The sequence below is a fragment of the Cynocephalus volans genome, chromosome 6 (assembly GCF_027409185.1).
Source record: "Cynocephalus volans isolate mCynVol1 chromosome 6, mCynVol1.pri, whole genome shotgun sequence".
NCBI lineage: Eukaryota > Metazoa > Chordata > Mammalia > Dermoptera > Cynocephalidae > Cynocephalus > Cynocephalus volans.
Genome location: NC_084465.1, coordinates 132,895,238 through 132,912,949, shown reverse-complemented (window position 1 = coordinate 132,912,949; position 17,712 = coordinate 132,895,238). Strand labels below are relative to the sequence as shown.

The following is a 17,712-nucleotide window of genomic DNA, read 5'->3' as shown; positions in this document are numbered from 1 at the left end:
AGAAAAATTTACATATTCCAGTATAAAAACTTATTGAGAAAAACCTCATGGCTTCCTGAACAGGTCAGCTTATCCCCCAAAACGCAAACCTCTAGACAGGTCACTTGGTTGCTGTTCATGGGCCACCCCTTCCCTTCCTTACCCACTCCGGGCCGTCCCTCAGGATGACCCAATGTCCCCCACACCCACTGTTGCCCACCACGGTGCATGAGAAGGCAGCCCTCCCTTTGTTTCCAGAACATCTCGGAAAGCTACGAGAAGGAGAGTACAGCTCTCTGGCCTGCAGCTGATGGAGAGGATGGAAAAGGTCTTCCTAGATTATGACCTCACACTGGCCTAGCCCTTTCCATATTTTCCAGATTATTCCACAATCTGTAGCTGGCTGCTTCCTACTGCACTTCTGAGAAGTGTTATCTTCATTCTATTGACAAGCAACTGACACCAAGGGTCACCATCATAGAACACAGCTGATGATGGATCAAAGCCTTTCCAATGTTTAATCTTTAGTGTGCTCTGAGCTGGCCTCTGAGCTCCTTTCTAGAGCATTCCAGAGAACCAGAGGCGGCTTGGGGAAGAACGTGATGGTAATTCAAGCAGCCCACAGCAAGACTGCATCTGCACTGAGGGGAAGTCAGAAAGAACAGTACATCTTATTGAAATCACAGGGGGAATTTCCAGATTCAATATCCCATACTGGAATTTGGCCAAGCTACTAGGGTAGATTCTTAAGTCCTTGCCAAACCTACCAAGGGGCTTTTAAAGATGAGCAGGAATTATTTTCTTGCATCCTCCCGAAGGACGCTCTACAGAGAGGCAGCATGGTTATGTGCATAGAGTTCTGAATGAGGAGGAGAAACCATCATTCTGGATCCACATCTGCCCGAGTTAGCTCTGTGACCTGGGGCCAGACACTCGACCTCTCTGGACCTGTTTCTTCATCTGCAAGTCAAGAGAACACAACCAAGATCTCTAAGCTCCTTTTCCAGTTCTAACGCTCTGGTGACTCCAATGTTAAGAGAAGCTAATGGTAAGAGAGACAAGGAGGGCAGGAGCTTTTTCAACCAGAAAAACAGTAAAACTGGTGCATCCTGGACAACTCTGCCACGGCACTGAGCCCACCACTGCAGTACCTTCTCTGCTGAAAGGGGCCAGCCACCTCATCGCCGCAGGCTCTGTTTCCACATCATCAGGACTTCCTTGGGCTCCAGTACTTGTGGGATATGATTTCTGGGAAGGCACCTTCTCCCTATTCCTGTTGTCCAGCAAGATGCCCCCCTATGCACACACATTTGGAGAGCCCACGCTGTGCGCCAGCCACCGTACTCCATGCCTCGTGCACCCTGACTCTTGGATCTCTACAACAGCTATGGAGGCAAGTTACTATTACCAACCCACTTTCCTGAAAATGGAAGCCCAGAGTTGAAATAACTTGCCTGCGCTCATGCACCTTCTAAGTGGTCTAGTCAGATGGAAACTTCGGCAGGCTGACTCTTGGGTCTTCACCAGTATTTTATCCTGCCTCCCTATGAGCTGAGAATTCACGATCAGAGATTTATTCTTCCACCATAAATAAGCACCTCCAACACACAGTGTGTTGTTTGAGACACAAGGTGGATAAAATCATGACGGAAAGAAACAGATAGAGCTAGGTTTGACTTCCTGCTCTACTCACTGCTGGTTATGTGGCTTCCAGAAATTTCTTAAATAAGTCCAAATTCTTCATCTGTAAAATGTGGATAATAATATCTACTTTGTAGGCTTACTGTAAGGAATAAATAAAACAATGCTTGAAGAAGTCCCAGCTAGTTTCTAAATTATAACAAGTAAGAATATCTGGATTTAAAATCTCAAGGAGATAGATAAATTGCTCTGGATTTCAGCAGGCTAGATTAGAACAGAAAGTCAAATTCTGATTTTAAAGTTATCAGTCTATTAAATTAATTACCGACATCTATTTCTTACTATTCGTTGGGAGTCATAAGACTTCGGTTTCCTGGAAGTTATTCTTAGAGTCTGCCAAGTTCCAGTAGTGATTTTCTACCAAAGGTGAGGCTGGGTACCCTAAAAGACGGAGACCAGCTCCTCAAGTGTGAGCTCTCTGCTGTCTCCCCAGCTCCATCACTCACCAAATGACACACTCTGCACCTCAGTTTCTCTTTCCATAAAATGGACAAAACAGCTCTGCTCTGCCCTCTCTCTCACAGATATACTCTTGTTATCCAGTAGTACGACGAGCGTGAGAATACCTAATATTTGCATAATACCTAATATTGGAACATTTTAAAGTTCAAAAAGGCTTTTCACATGCCTTACTATCTTTTTCAGGTACCCTAGACAGCATATTGTTGACAGCCTTGGGGGTCCATTTACTCAACGAAGCAAAAGAATGTATTGCTTTTCAATAGAAAGATATAAAAAGTGGAGATGTATTTAAAATATGTGTACATATATGTATATTCACATACATACATATAGTATATTTACATACAGGCATATACTTATACACATATATGTGCATATAGACCATCAGTTCTGGAGCCTTCAACAAGAACCAAAAACACCATATCTATTACAGCACAGCACTGCATTTATTAACAAATATCTTTATATTCCCAAGTGATACCTACCTACTACTTGTCCAAACCATACAGTCAAGACTATTTTTTAAAGTCATAAAAGAAAAAATGAAAATTGCAAAAAGAAAAAAGATATTAAATCCCATTTATCAAATTCCATGCAACTACTCTTTTTAAAAAATAATCCCTCCAATTGCATATTTCCCAAAACCTGGCTTAAGACCTCAAATTTAAGCTTTGAAGCCTCTGACCTCAATTTTAAGCTTTGACAAAAAGAGTTATATAGCTTTAAAATGGTAAACAACTGTTTAAACCACCCAAATGATAACCCTGGACTGAATTTCTAAAATAAAATTTATGCATCAAATTACATATAATTTAAAATATATAGTGAATCATAAATAAAGCTTTACTAAAATAATTTAGCTACCTATATAAATAATGCCAAAACCATGTAGAAGATAGAATTGATACAACCTAAAGTTTAACAAAAATGAAACAGCAAACTTTTGGTACATATTTATTTCTTTTTCTGTATTTGCCATCCTAGTCTATCTCAGAACTCCTTGTATTTAATCCTTTGTGTAGTGTGATTCTCCAATGTAAGTTGTTCTGACTTTTTAGGAATATTAGACTTCAAGATATATATACACTTACCTTGGAATCATTTAAGGGAAATTTGTATAAATCATTAGCTAAGTAAGTTTACAGAAGAAGAGAGAAAATATTTGCCAAAATATATTATTAGGGGAATTTAAACCACCAACTACTCCGCACAAAGCTGAACTCCCTAAGCAAACATCCAGCTTAAATGACGGGGAGATAGCACAAGAAAATAAGCACCCAAAGAGCTGACAGTTTCCAAAAGCGTCATAAAACACTGTTTCTTCAAGTACTCTAAATATCTACAGAGTAATATATATAGTATAAAAGGTGGTAGGAACAGCCAGACTAGATTTAAGTACGCTCTGTTGCCATAAGAGAACCACCTCCCCCTCAAGCCTGCCTCTCTTCCAGAACACCCCATAGTGGTTGAGGGACTTGCCACCCACCTTGTCACTGTGATGGTTAATTTTATGTGTCAACTTGACTGGCCTGAGGGATACCCAGAAAGCTGGTAAAATATTATTTCTGGTGTGTCAGTGAGGCTGTTTCTGGAAGAGATTAGCCTTTGAATCAGTGGACTGAGTAAAGAAGACCACCCTCACCAATGGGAGTGGGCACCATCTAATCTGTCGAGGGCCAGAATAGGACAAAAGGACAGAGGAAGGGCGAATGTCTTCTCTCTTCTTGAGCTAGGACGTCCATCTCCGGCCCTTGGACATTGGCACTCCGGTCCTCAAGCCTTCAGATTCGGATTAAATTACACCACTTGCTGTCCAGATCATAGAACTTCTCAGCCTCCATAACTGCATGAGTCAATCCTTCATAATAAATCTTCCTTTATATCTCTATATATCTATTGGTTCTGTTTCTTTAGAGAACCCTGACTAATACAATCTCCAAAGCCAGAGAGTAGGAACTCAGTGTTCATTTCTCCCTTCCCTTAAATCCTCTCTGCCCAATCAGTACCCAAGCCCCCATGTTTCTAAAGTCCTTAATCTCACCTGGGGACCCCCTCCCCTTGCCTTCACTCTTGTTGTCATGCCTTTAGTTCAGGGCTACCTTCAGGAAACCCTCCATCCCGAGAGGTAGACATCACCAGGCTCAGGCAGGAGTGATGGAGGGAAAGCTTGGTGCTGTGGGGTCTCCAAAGGAAGGGCCCCCTTAGGCAAGGACAATCAAGGGTGCATCGTGAAGGAGATGAATGGTCAAACGGCAGCAGGAAAGGATGGGAGGGGACACGGAGGCAATCGTGCTCCTTTCAGAGGGACTGAACTGACATGGAGATGAGGGTGGGAGGAGAGAACTGGAGAGACGAATCACAAGGTGGGGGGCTTGTTTACCAAGCAGTTGCCCTTCTATCAAGCAGGTGGCTTTTTGGAATTGAAGTAGAGAGGGCCAATATTATACACTTAAACACTCACTCACACAGTGCTGTGGGAGAAAGGACTGGAGAAAGGGAGACTGACCGACTGTTCCATGAGAGCCACGCTTCAGGCAACATTTGGGAAGCAGAAACTACAGGCAGGGAGAGGCCCCAGAGACACACAGTCCCTGGAGAGATAGACACACGACACACCTGCTCGAGCTAGTTTGGACATCCCAGTTTTGAGGGATACAGCCAATTCTATTTTCCTTCAATTCAAGAAGTTATGTAAGCAACGTCTGAGAAGTTACTATTACTAATAGAAATGCACTGAATCTGGATCTCTAGTCAAATAAAAAAATGCTCCTTGATTACCTGCTGTGGACAAAGCACCAGGAGAAGGCTGCCTGGAAGCCCCAGCTGTGCAGTTGCATTGGCGTCAGACCCATTTCATTTTGTCTGTAGACACACGCAGTCAGGATGAAAGAAACGACGACAGCCAGATGGTGGGGAAAATAAAGCTGAATTTATTGTCTACCTGGCAAATAAAACTACCTCACTCGGGAGGAAGTTCAGCAGGACTCCGAGAAATACAAAGAAAGGCCTAGATTTAGAGCAAAAAAAGAGGTAGTTCCCCCAAAAAGGCAAGATTCTGAGTTCAGGTCTCTGGCAGGGCCATATGGAAGACTGTCAACTCTTTTCTGCAATTAGATGCTTTCAGGATAGATTATATTAGGATTCCGGAAGACCTAGGGTCATTCAGTAGACAAGCTCACACGTGCCCAAAGCTTGGCAAGGTTCTGACTTTAACCACACACACAACATAAAACAATAACCAGCACCAAATAACTTATTGCATCCCTCAAACACTGTTATATGAATTGCATGGTTTTTCCCCACAAAATCAAGATAACTTTCAGGATGGATCTCCCCAGGCAGCTGAGGGTTCTAGGATCATAGGAGATCCACCTGCTCCTGTTTGTCATCACATGGCTTTTAGCCATTACATTTCACACTTCTTGCCTGTGCTACCTTCCCAGAGAAGGGGTCTCTCTATTTCAGAACATCCCCTTCTAGGCAGATCAGATAGATCCTTAAAAAGCTCTATTGGTGCCTGAGAAATTCAACCACTGGCTTTAACAGCTCAGCCATTTTGTTATTAGAAAAATGGTTTTGTTCACCTCCAGTCAATGACTTTCTATTGAAGTGTATGTATCTCTAACACAATAAACTAGCACTTGGCAGTGATTTAAACAAGTGCATGGGACCAGCCTCCCATTAGAACATTGCTGCAGGATCAGGAGCACGCCAGATTTCCACCAGTTCATGGACATCTAAGCCTTTCACTGGAGGCTATGACTTAATCCCAAAGCAGCTGTCTTCCTGTCTGGGCGCAGAATCTGCCTTCCCTCTAGTGAGTCTGCACTAAGGGGAGGATGTCTGGGCTAAAGTGGCCAAAGAATTAAGCTACTGCCCTGGCCTCTGAAGTCCTGCGCTCCTCGGGCTGAGGGGCCAACTCACACTCCATCCAGAAGGCCCACTCCCACCATGCTTTCCATCACCAACTCCGACCTTGAGGGCCTTTGGGGGCTCCAGCCCAGCAACCTAGGCTGGGCTTTGGCATCTGCTGTCTTCAGCAGCCATGACCCCAATACTGTGCCCAGTTCCACCCCGTGCTGACTTGACAACACCCACGCCAGCCTCTCCAGGCCAGGTACTACCACCAGTGCCCCTATCTCTCCAGCCACTCTCCACAAGCGAGGCCAGTGCCTGCTCCCCACTGATGGCATGAGGGACTCAAGTCAGTTCACCTTCTCATGATGAAATCCAGCTCTTCCAAAGGGACCACACTTGAGTTCTCTCCTCTCAAGGAAATTTCTCACCTAAAGGAAGCCGGCTGGCATGTGCATGCATCTGTAAGTATCTACCATGCACCTGGATGGATAAAGAGCAGCTTCACCCCCTGGAAGGTGAGACCAGGAGGAGAAGGCCTGAGAGCGGCTGTTCTCCACACTGAATAGGTTCTGTGTTAGAATCACTGGGTGGGGGCAGGAGAGAGGCTTTTTCAATTTTCCAATGCCATAACCTCCAATTCTAACCCAATTGGTCTAGGATGAAGTCTGGGCATAGGAGCTTAAAAAGCATCGCAGGTGATTTCAATGTGCAGCCAGGGCTGAGAACCAGTGCTTTAGAGAAAGTGGCAGAGACCATCAGCTGAGACTCCCATGTACCTAGATAGATGAGAACATGCAATTTCCAAACAGTTCCTGCCCAGGCCTCTTCCGCAAGGCAATCTCTGCAGCCTACAAAGTAACCATCAGAACAGCATGTTGAGTTCTGGGGCCATATTTCACTCTGACACTACCTCTTTCACCAGTCTGAGCCTCAGTCTGGGAAACTGAGCCTTCCCGACTGAGCAAAAGAGTCGCTCTGGATCTACTTTGCTGCTCCACCCACTTTCCAGCTTTATGCATCTCCTCTCCCTCCCTCTCCCATTTAAATGCAGGCTGTTTATGCATTTGCCTTTCTACTCCTGCAAAAGTGCTTTATGTGTTGCCTTGAAATTAGATTTGGGCAGTGCCTGTCCTCTAAATAAATAATACCACAGAAACCATAAACTATGATCTAACCCGAGGTGGATAACGCTGATGATGTTATATGCCATAATGCAGAAAATGCTCATTGGTGGGACTGCAGCTAACCATTCCTGGAAAAGCTCGTGCTGAATCATATAGATTTGCCAGAGACAGGCCAGCAGCTCTCTCTGCCGCATAGCAACAGCCTACCACGACGCTTATCAGGGTTTTTTTTCCCCTCGGAGCATGATTTAATATCTACTTATCAAGTAGAAAATTCATTTTGGAACTATTTTCAGAGCAAGTACAAAGACATCCTTAAGGATATATTAGCTGCATGACTTTAATCCAATGAAATAAATAAATCTCTCACCCTACAATAAACTCAGCACATAGGAGGAGGGCAAGCAGTCTCTTAAATGGGCCTACTTGGATGAAAAAGTGGGGAAATATACAAATGATCAGGATATGTGGCAGAATTCAGAACAGAGCAGGTCCATGTGGGATCACATCTATAATAGCTTAGTTATGTAAAGAACCAAAAGGTTGTTTTTGTTGTTGTTGTTGTTGTTGTTGCTGTTGAATTTGCTGTTTCAGAAAACTTTACCACCCAGTAAGCCCAGATCACAGCTGAGTTCCAGACCTGGATGGTCAACTGGTCATCTGCACCTGGATGTCCCCAAGACCCCCACATTCAGCATGTCCACATCAGAACTCATCACTTGCCCTCCTGCTCTTGCATTTCTGCTCTCAGTTAGTGAGGTCTTTATCCACCCAGCCATCCACATCAGAAACCTAGTAGTTATCCTAGAATCCCATCTCTCCCTCAGCCCTCTCCCCACTCCTTCCAAATCCCTGAGTCCGAGAGACCCCACCGTGTTCACACCCTCGTATCTGTATCTTCCATCCCAGCTCCATGGCTCCTGATTTAATCTGTTGCTTCTTCGTTTCTCCACCAGATCCTTCCAATGGCCTCCTAACTCCCTACACGTATAGAGTCCTGCCCCCTCCAATCTATCCTTCTGAATTCTGCCACAATAATCTTCATGAAACAATCCTGATCACATTGTTCCTTTCGTTAAAACACTTTGGTGGCTCCCCACTGTCTACAGGATAAAGTTCAAAATAAGAAGTGGGATACACAAGGCTCTCCACTATCCTACTTCTCCAACCTGACATCTCCCCATGCCCCACCTTGAACCTTTTGCAGCAGTCAGATGAACTACTTGGAGTTCCCCAGTACACCAGCTTGCCCCCTAATTCCTGTCCTCTGTTTGGTCTGCTCCTTCTGGTTGGAACGTCCCTCTGCCTTTCTGCCTTTCCCATCTGCATACACCCTACCCCAAAGGAAGAACTGGACATCCCTACACTTGAGCCCTGGTGTTGCTCCTACCACGGCATCTACAATTTCACTGCACTCAGTAACAAAACTGTGTGCTCCCAGAGGGCAAGAATTGCATCTTACCTCTTAAGCTCAGTGCCTAGCAGTGCCACCTGATGCACAGTGGGGATTTAACAATATTCATTAGATGAATGAATGTCTCCATGACAACATTCTAAGAGTGATTCCAAACTATTGTCTTTCCAGCTCATAGCTGCTTAGGATGTGGAATTGCCTCTATTCCACATGTGAATCATTTGCTGAGCACCAACAAATAAATCAGAACAGGAGACAGATCACCTTTCTTATCACTTGAGAAATCATTTATTTGTTCTTTACTCCTGAAACAAGGGTTGTACTTCAAGGCAACCCAACAGCTAATAGAAACTATCAAAACAAGTTATCCCAAATCCCTGGCCATCCCTGGTTTTAAATGCCTTCTCCCTGGAAGTGATTATTTGAATGAGGCACAGGGTAGTGCCCCTAATTACAGCAGAATGTCCATGGCATCAACGAGGGCTGGCGTATAAAGCCTACATCCGTGCCCCTGCCCATGTGGGTGCAAAACAACACTAAGAATAAAAACTGACTTCCTCAGCTATTTTACTTCTAAGCCCATAAGGGAGTCACATAAAAATAAGGGCACCACCCTCAATTTGCAAGTGGACAGCCCTGTGTCCAACATAGAACCTTTGGAAAGCTCTCAGCCCACCCAGAATTCCATCTAAAATGTCAAATATCTGTAATGTGTCTGGTGACAATGTCACTAGCAAATAATTTCTTCTCCAAGTCCTGATTTCATATTGGGAAATGGGCAATTTAACTAAATGTTTCATTAACATAGTGTTTTCCTGCTTGATGCTAATGTACTTAATTTGTTATTACAGATTCTCTTCCATGGAATCATTTCCTGCAATCCTCCTTAGGACAATCTGAAACTCACGGGGTTCCTAACAGACAATCCAGAGAACCTAGTAACAAACCAAACAAACAAGCAAAAACCCCTACACTAAAAAGCTATCTAGACCCATTTGTCCTGGAACACACATCACATATGCTGTGGGTTCCTCTCTGCGTCACACACGGGTCGGGACAGGATAGACTGTCCTGACCACCTCAGGGTTTGTACGGGGTTGTACGGGTGGTGGTGAAGCACTGTTCAATGGGGGCACTGTGGTCCCAGACAGAGAGAATTGGGGGAGATGGATTACTCAAGAAGAATGTGGGGAGTGTAAGGTTTTGTTTTGAGGCCCTAGAAGGCATGTTCTCAATCTGCTTTGTTTATCTGTACAGGGATTCTTGCTATGTGCTGATTCCAAACCCCAAAAATTTCAAGGATATTTTGAACATCTTTTATTAATAGCAACTCTGAAAAATTTCCACAGCATGCTGCTCGGATGAACTCCAAACATGCAAAAGCAGGTGCCATATAAGGGTTTGTTCCCCCAAACCTCGTGACATATAATGGAACAGCTTAAACATGACAGTTTGGGGAACAGGGCTGGACACCACACTAATGAGAGATCATCTTTGGGGTGCATCCAGTCATGTCAGAATTATTCTGCATGTATCATTCCATTGGAGGGGATGAGATTTTGATTTGGTTCTATCACACATGGGGAGCAAAACTAAAACTCAATAAAGAGGTGAAGCACTTAAACAGCGAACTCTACAGAACCTGCTAGGTGCCAGGTGCCACATCTATGGCAGAGAGTGGCAGAAACCATCAAAAAGTGTGGAAATTGACTGAGAGGGTTTGGTATTCCAGGCTCTGCCACACAGAGCTGCAAGGCTTTGGACATGTGAGTTTATGTTGTGAGCTTCATCTCCTTATTACAAAGTGACAACAATCACGGCACTTGAAGCAGTGGTGGCAGCAATCACAGCACTCGAAGCAGTGGTGGCAGCAGCTCCCCTTCACTGAGCATGTACCATGTGGTGGGTCCTGTGGTAAGCACTCCATAAACGTGTGCTAACATCTCACTTAACCCTTAGAAGCCCCTGCAAGGGAGCTATTATTAACTTCACTTTACAGAGAGGCTCAGGGCTCTGGCCTGAGGTCACTTGGGAACAGTGAGTGGCAGGGTCTCAGTTCAAAACCAAGTCTGCCTGACAGTTGTGCTCTTTGGATAATAATTACTTTCAACGACTGGTGTGAATGTTATAAAAGATAACGGATCCTTATTTCACATGCTTTGAAAGCGCTGCATAAATGTCGGTCATTTGCAGAGCCCACCCCTCTCTGTGGCCCAGGAAGCCAGGGCGCTCCGGGGATGTGGAGGGGATGCAGTGTGCAAGGGGAGGGCCACCAGCACTTACTTCCTCAGGACGGCTATCTCGTTCTCTATGCTGCTCTCCTTGCCCTTCAGCGCCTTCTTAGGGATACACTTCACCGCGAAGAGTTTTCCAGTTGCCTTCTCTTCAGCTAAAACCACTTCCGAAAAGGCCCCACTGTGAACAAAGAGGGAGAGAAAGAAGATCGGGTTCAGTTTGGGTTTCACAGTGGCACTTCTAATGCCACCACCACTGTTTAAGTAACAACAACATGGGCGTGACGGGCGTGACTACAGGCAGTATTGTTACTTTCTGTCCAGCACAGCTCCTTACCAAACACCTTTATGCAAAGAAATACACGCAGACGAGCATGCCTTCATGCGAAAGGACATGTGGATGTTGACATGGGTTTGGCCACCTTCCAGTGCCACCTGCTACCAGCTGCACACCATGGTGGCATCACTTTGGAGCCAACAGGAAAGCTCCCAGAGAGGTTCCTCCTGCAGAGGAAGACTACCCTCACGCCCCCACCCAGACTAGAAAGTCCCACTAAAATTCCCAGTTTTACCACAGGCCATTTCACCCACAGACCATGTCAGAGCACTTCACAAATGTGGGATTCACTCTCACAGATAGGTAAGGATATAATTACAGTGGGAGCTGTGGGACATGTGGTATTGACACAGGGTTAATTAAGTGGTAGGGGGATGTAAGTTTTCAATAAGCAGCTTATTTCCTCTGTAAACCAAACCAACAAACAAGAACCACACAGTAGGGAAGACTTTCCTGCCTGAAAATACACGTTTAATTCTGCACACAGCAGAAAAGCCAGCTGAAACCAGGACATGTGGGGACAGAGAACCTGTTTTGCTGGAGGGCACCCACTGTGGTCAGCGAGCCCTGCAGGCAGTGCCTGAGAGCCACCTCCTGTATGTGCCAGCAGGCGTGGCCTGGGTGCCACACTGGGCTGGGGACAGAACTCTCCTAATGACTCTGACACAGAAACAGCGTCCTCCACTGTCTCCAGACCTCAGTGACGCAGGCTGCGTGCACACAGACCAAGGAAATACAAAACCCACTGAGTCATTCTCTGTCCCTAGACTTTCAGGAGCAACACTTACTTCCTCAGAGAGACTCTAAAGATGGCTTCTACACAACTATAATTAGAGACAAACTCTCCTGTCTCAAAAGAAACCACTGGAAGCACCAATGTCAACCAATACCAGGGCCTCAGGGACTACGTTCTTCAGTCGTTATCAGAGAGATGCCTAAGCTAGGAGAGGAGGCCTTCCTTTCCCTCTCCTTACCCATTGGACAGGGATGTACACTCTGTCACAGGCCAAAGGAGGACAAACAGATATTTTAAAAATCCCTTCCAGTGAGCGGAATTCACTTCCAGATAGGGCGATTAACTGTGAGTCTTGGGGACAGTGTTTCTACTGGAACATGAATCCTCCTGAGAGAAGTTCATCCACCATCAAGGTCTATATCGAATTATATAAAACTGAGGTGCAGAAGACAGTCATTTCACAAAATACCCAAATGGAAAATGTCAGAACAAGGGGAAAGACCAGGATTCAAGTGCCATGAGTGATTCGACCCCAGATAACTCCATTCATTCATTTCCACTTTCCCTGTTGGCTGCGGACCACGTGTGAGTCCTAATACTGACAACACCACAATGGTTTCTCTCCTGAGTCTGTCGGATTTACCAAGTCTATTTTCCAGAAGGTGGAGAAGCCCTTCAGCAGCAGCAACCAACTGCCAGGGCTTGGGCTGTGCTATGGGTCAAACATGTCCCCCAAAAGTTCATGTGTTGGAAACTTGATCCCCATTGTAATGGTGTGAAGAGTGTGGGAAATCCAATTACGGTTTGAAAGGTGGGGCCTCTAAGAGGTGATTGGATCACGAGGATTAATCCATTCATGAGGTAATGAGTTATCACGGGTGCGGACTGGTGGCTTTATAAGGAATGCACATGAGAGAGCTCTCACCATCCCTGCCATGTGATACCCTGCCTTGCTGTAGAGAGTCACCACCAAGAAGACCTTATCAGGTGTGCCCCCCAGACCATAGATTTCCCAGCCCCCAAAAATGTAAAAAATAGATTCTGTCTTTTATACATTATTCAGTTTCAGGTATTCTGTTAAAAGAAACAGAAAATGGACTACACAGGGTGAGAGCAGCTCCCAGACCTCTCCTCCTCGGCTGCACCCACCCCTGCTCCGTCCACTGCGGGATCTGTGTGAACACGAACACACTACAGCCTATGCAGAGCAGATACCCTGCTTAAAAGGGGACCCTCAGCTGTGGATGTCAGGAGCCCATTAGAGAAAAGTGCCACCTTGCTCTGTGGAAACAGTGAGAAGTGAGGTTGAGGCATAGTCCAGCTCTTAAGGGACAACAGTCTAGGGAGGGGACCGAGATGTCAGAGCCAGTACTGCTGGGCTCTGGCAGGAAGCTGACAACAAGGTGAGACAGTGGTGCCCCTTGATCCAGGGTCTCTCTGCCTTTGCCCTGACGGTGGGAGGGATGAACTATCTGTGACCCTATGGCAAGGGCAGGAGAATGGGGTGCAGATATGTTACGAGCTTCCTGTGCAAAACAGCCCAGCCTTGATAAACATGAGCCAGCCAGGGAGGCTCCTGTGACAGGGCGTGGGGCAGGCCCAGACAGTCAAGGGATCCCCACCAGTCATCACCAGGGAGAGTTGCAGAGCCAAGGCTGGAGTCCCATTCTCTCAGGATGAAAGTCAGCCTGCAGCTCCACTCCTACATACACAACCAAAACAAGGGAAAGCAGGGACTTGACAGATATTTGCACACCTAATGCTATGGGTTAAACGTGTCCCACAAAGGTTTACCTATTGGGAACTCCACCTCCATGGTAATAGTGTTAAAAAGGTGGGAAATCTTATTACAGTCACTGAAAGGTAGGGCCTTTGAGGGGTGACTGGATCCAAATGACTGTGCCCAGGTCAATGGATTAATTCATTGATCATGGGCATGGTTCTGATGGCTTTAAAATGGGAGCAAGTGAGAAGGTTGGCTCTCTTGCTCAGCCGATTTGCCATGTGATATCCTGCATCGCTGCAGAGTCACCACCACCCAGAAGGCCCTCACCAGATGTGTTCCATGGACTGTGGACATCCCAGTTTCCGAACTTTAAGAAATAAATGTTATTTCTTCATATTTTCTCAGTTTTGGGTATTCTGTTATAAGCAACAGAAACAGACTAATAGACCAATGTTCATAGCAGCATTATCCACAACAGCCAAAAAGTGGAAACAATCCAAGTGTCCATCGATGGATGAATGAATAAACCAATTGTGGTGTATATAGTTGATGGAACATTACTCAGCCTTAAAAAGGAAGGAAATTGACACATGCTACAACATGGATGAGCCAGGTGAAATAAGCCAGACACAAAAAGACAAATACTGCATGATTCCAGTTATATGAGGTCCTTAGAGTCACTTAACTAGAGACAGAAATTTGAACGGTGGTTGCCAAGGACTAGGGGAGGGGGGATGGGGAGTTAGTGTTTAATGGGCACAGAGTTTCCATTTGGGATGATGAAAAAGTGGTGGAGATGGACGGTGGTGATGGCTGCACGACAACGTGAATGTGCTTAATGCTCCTGAACTGTACACTTAAAAATAATTAAGATGATAAAGTTTATGTTATGTATATTTTACCACATTAAAAAAAATAATAAAAGAAAGTCTGTGTGGTTCCACTCAATGGCATTGCCTGGGGATGGACACGTTGGAAAAATCTGATAAACCTTTTCACTCATTACCTCTCTAAAGAAGAAAGAAATTACATAAGTGCCGGTACCAGATGGTGTGTACCACTTGATATTTACAAAGCGCTTAACTAGTCGCATCCTTACAGCGACTCCACAAAGTCTACAAGAAATTACTGTCACTCCCATTTTACAGATCAGGATACTGAGCTCAGTCGCACAGGTACCAAGGGGCAGAAAATAAAACACGTTCCTGACCTCAGTGAGGTCCTTCTTGATGCATTGCGTTGGGCTGACATGAGCTGCTCCCAGGGAGCCTGCCTCACTCCCGAGCATGCAAATGTGCTCGCTCTACCATTTAGCCAAACAATGTGCATCTATCTGCCTTCTTTAAGCTTTCCAGAGACAAAGCTCTCTGGTCTTCTTAGGGGATATAAGATCAGCATAGCTTGCTCTTGTTCCCACAATACATAGAAATCACTTGAAGACACTTCCCCTGCTGCAGGAAAGCTCATTAAATACAGCAGAAACAAAACTCATGAATGAACAGTTTGGGCACTTTCAATGTAACTACACAGTACAGTGGGGGGGGGGCGGTGAGAGAGAGAGGGGAGGGGTGGGGAGCAGGTGGCAGGAAGGACTACAGCAAAGAAAATGAACTGAGAGCCCATAAAGTCTTCAGACAACCCAAGAAAATTAATTCCAAGGAACAAAAGCAGGGACAAGAAGTGAGGAAGATTTAAAAATACAAAGAGGTCAAAGCAGGTCAGGCTCTATCAACCATCAAATACAAGCACTGCACATTTAAAGCTGAACAGCGGAGCGCTCCAGCCAGACACATCTTGAAATAGTGGGCACGTGGCCTGCACTCGCCGGACACCGCGCCCCTCTGCTCTCTGCCATCCGCTTCCTCCCCCTCCACCACTTGACTGGGACCAGGCGGATGGGCCCCCGGGAATTTCCCCATTATTTCTTCTCACTGCACATGCTAATGGTCTTTGTGTGACAACTGATGGCCTTGACCTCCTTCCTAAAACGCTCTTAGTCTGGGTTCTACAACACAGGTCTCTCCTCCCACCTGTATGTCTATTTCTTCTCCATCTCCATCCTCTCCTTTCCTCCCCTCAAATATCAACGATCCCCAAGGTTTCAGCTACAGCCTATTCTTCCTATTCTATGCCCTCTCCCTGGAAAGTCTCAGTTGCTTCGCTAGTTTCAAATCCCACCTGTCCCCTGATGGTCTCCTAGCCTTTACCTACAGTTTAATACCTCTCGTGTGAATCTCGTCTTCCCAGCTGCCTAGCAGGGCCCTCAAGCCTAGTCCAACTGTCTACTGGCCCCATGAACAGGCTCCATAACCAAAGTGAAAAACAGTATCCTCATCCCAACATTTCTCTCCTATGTTCTCTCTCATTTCTACCCATCCAGTACCCCAGCCTACAAACCTACTTTACTCCTCTCTCTCACTTCCATCACCTGGTCCATTCAGGTCTTCTGCTAAAAAGATTCTCAAACGCCTTCCTGAGCTTCCGTCCCCCACACCCCTGCTCGGGGTCAGGTCCTCTGGATGACTTCCACGACTCCCTCCAGGTGTCTGCCCCAACCCCGCAAGCCTACTGCTTACTTACTGTCTCCCATCTGCTACCAGAATTCCTTTTCCAACAAAGATCTGATTACGTCATCACCCTATTTGAATCTTCGAGGTTTCCTGTCTTTGCAGATTACCCATGGCCTTCAAAGCCCTTCCAAACCCGACCCCAACTTCACGGGCTCATCTGCGACCACAGCCCCCTCCCAGCACACACACATCACCTCCACGCAACCACACAGTCACCTGGCAGTTCCCAAACACTCCCATGCCCTTTCATGCTATGCCCACCCCTCCCCTTTCTTGAATGTCTCTCCTTTTTCTTTCTGCTTGGCAAAATTCCATTTATTTTTTTAAAGGCCCAGATGGTATATTTCCCCCTCTTTCTCAATTGCCTGTCACCCAGACAGAATGCTACCTTCATTCTGAGGCTCACGGCTCACCCTGACATTACCCCTCTCATACCTGCCACAGTAGTAGTTCACCTGTTTGCCTAAGGAGAGCAGGAGCACACGTCACAGTCACCCTTTTCTGAGTCTCTACTGGTGCATGGCAGCGAGTGGTGCCCAAGGCAGTTTCGATGATCACCGTTATTTGGGGCTCTCCTCTGATTCCCCACCTGGCTTTCCACACTTTTCCTGTGCTGTAGATCCACAAAAACACTAATACACTCTAATGACCTTCACTCAGTGTTGAGGAACCAGTACTGTCCCCTTCCTCCTTCATAATGTATTCCACTAAGTTCTGTGCAAGCCTCGGCAGAAAGAACCTCAAAGGTTTCTCTTGAGGCATTAAAATTCTCTGAGTCCTTCCTGATATATTTCAAACCATGACCTTACATGCCTGAATGCTTAAGTAATATTCTACAGTTGAATAATCACTGTTTGTTCTGACTGGTAAAAATAATACATTTGTGAATTTATGATATATTTCTTCCCCTATACCTTCGTCCTGGTTAAATAAGTAAAATTTGGTAGAAAAGAAAAGGCAGATTTTTATAGCGGTAAAAAGACTTTAGAAAATGCAAAATCGTGGGAGAAATAAAAATTCCAGTGTTTTGAAAATCACATCATTTCAAGTTGTGACAAGACATTGATTTGAATCATAAAGAAAATCATTGTTCTATTAAAAGAATACCAAGTTTCCATCAAAATTAAAACTCTGTGACAAATTACTGAAAAGGTCAAAGTTATTCTTGTAATGCTAAATATTTTCTGCACCTGAAGATAAGATGTACAAATTACAAAAGTTGAATCCTTCCCCATTTTATTCCGCATTTCAGAGTAAATCAAAGCATCACCTAGAGGCAGCTTACTATGATGGTAAGCCAAGTACCCGGGAGGAAATAATCTTTGGAGAGCTGAATTACCCAGACTAAAGGGCAGCGTTGTATTTTCTATAATGACTGAAGAATTCCAAACAACTACTTATGCTTTTACTTCATAAATGATGGCTCTGAAAAGGCTGCTTTGTTTTGCTTTCTTTAGTTAGCTTCAAGAATAGAATGCCGGTGTTACGGTAAACCACCCATGCTAGCAAGCCCACCTGAGGGTACAGGCCCAGTCCTCTCTGAGTGAAATGATGTGAAATCCAGGTGACCA

At 45.3% G+C, this 17,712-nt stretch overlaps 1 protein-coding gene across 2 annotated transcripts in view; it reads right to left on the bottom strand.

The window, feature by feature from the left end:
* Positions 1 to 17,712, bottom strand: part of CAMK1D (calcium/calmodulin dependent protein kinase ID) — a 376,156-nt gene that overhangs the window by 211,119 nt on the left and 147,325 nt on the right. For both annotated transcript variants that reach the window (XM_063100454.1, XM_063100455.1), the window contains exon 2: positions 10,822 to 10,953. In XM_063100454.1, coding sequence (XP_062956524.1) covers positions 10,822 to 10,953 — 132 coding nt within the window. The remainder of the gene's footprint in view (positions 1 to 10,821; positions 10,954 to 17,712) is intronic.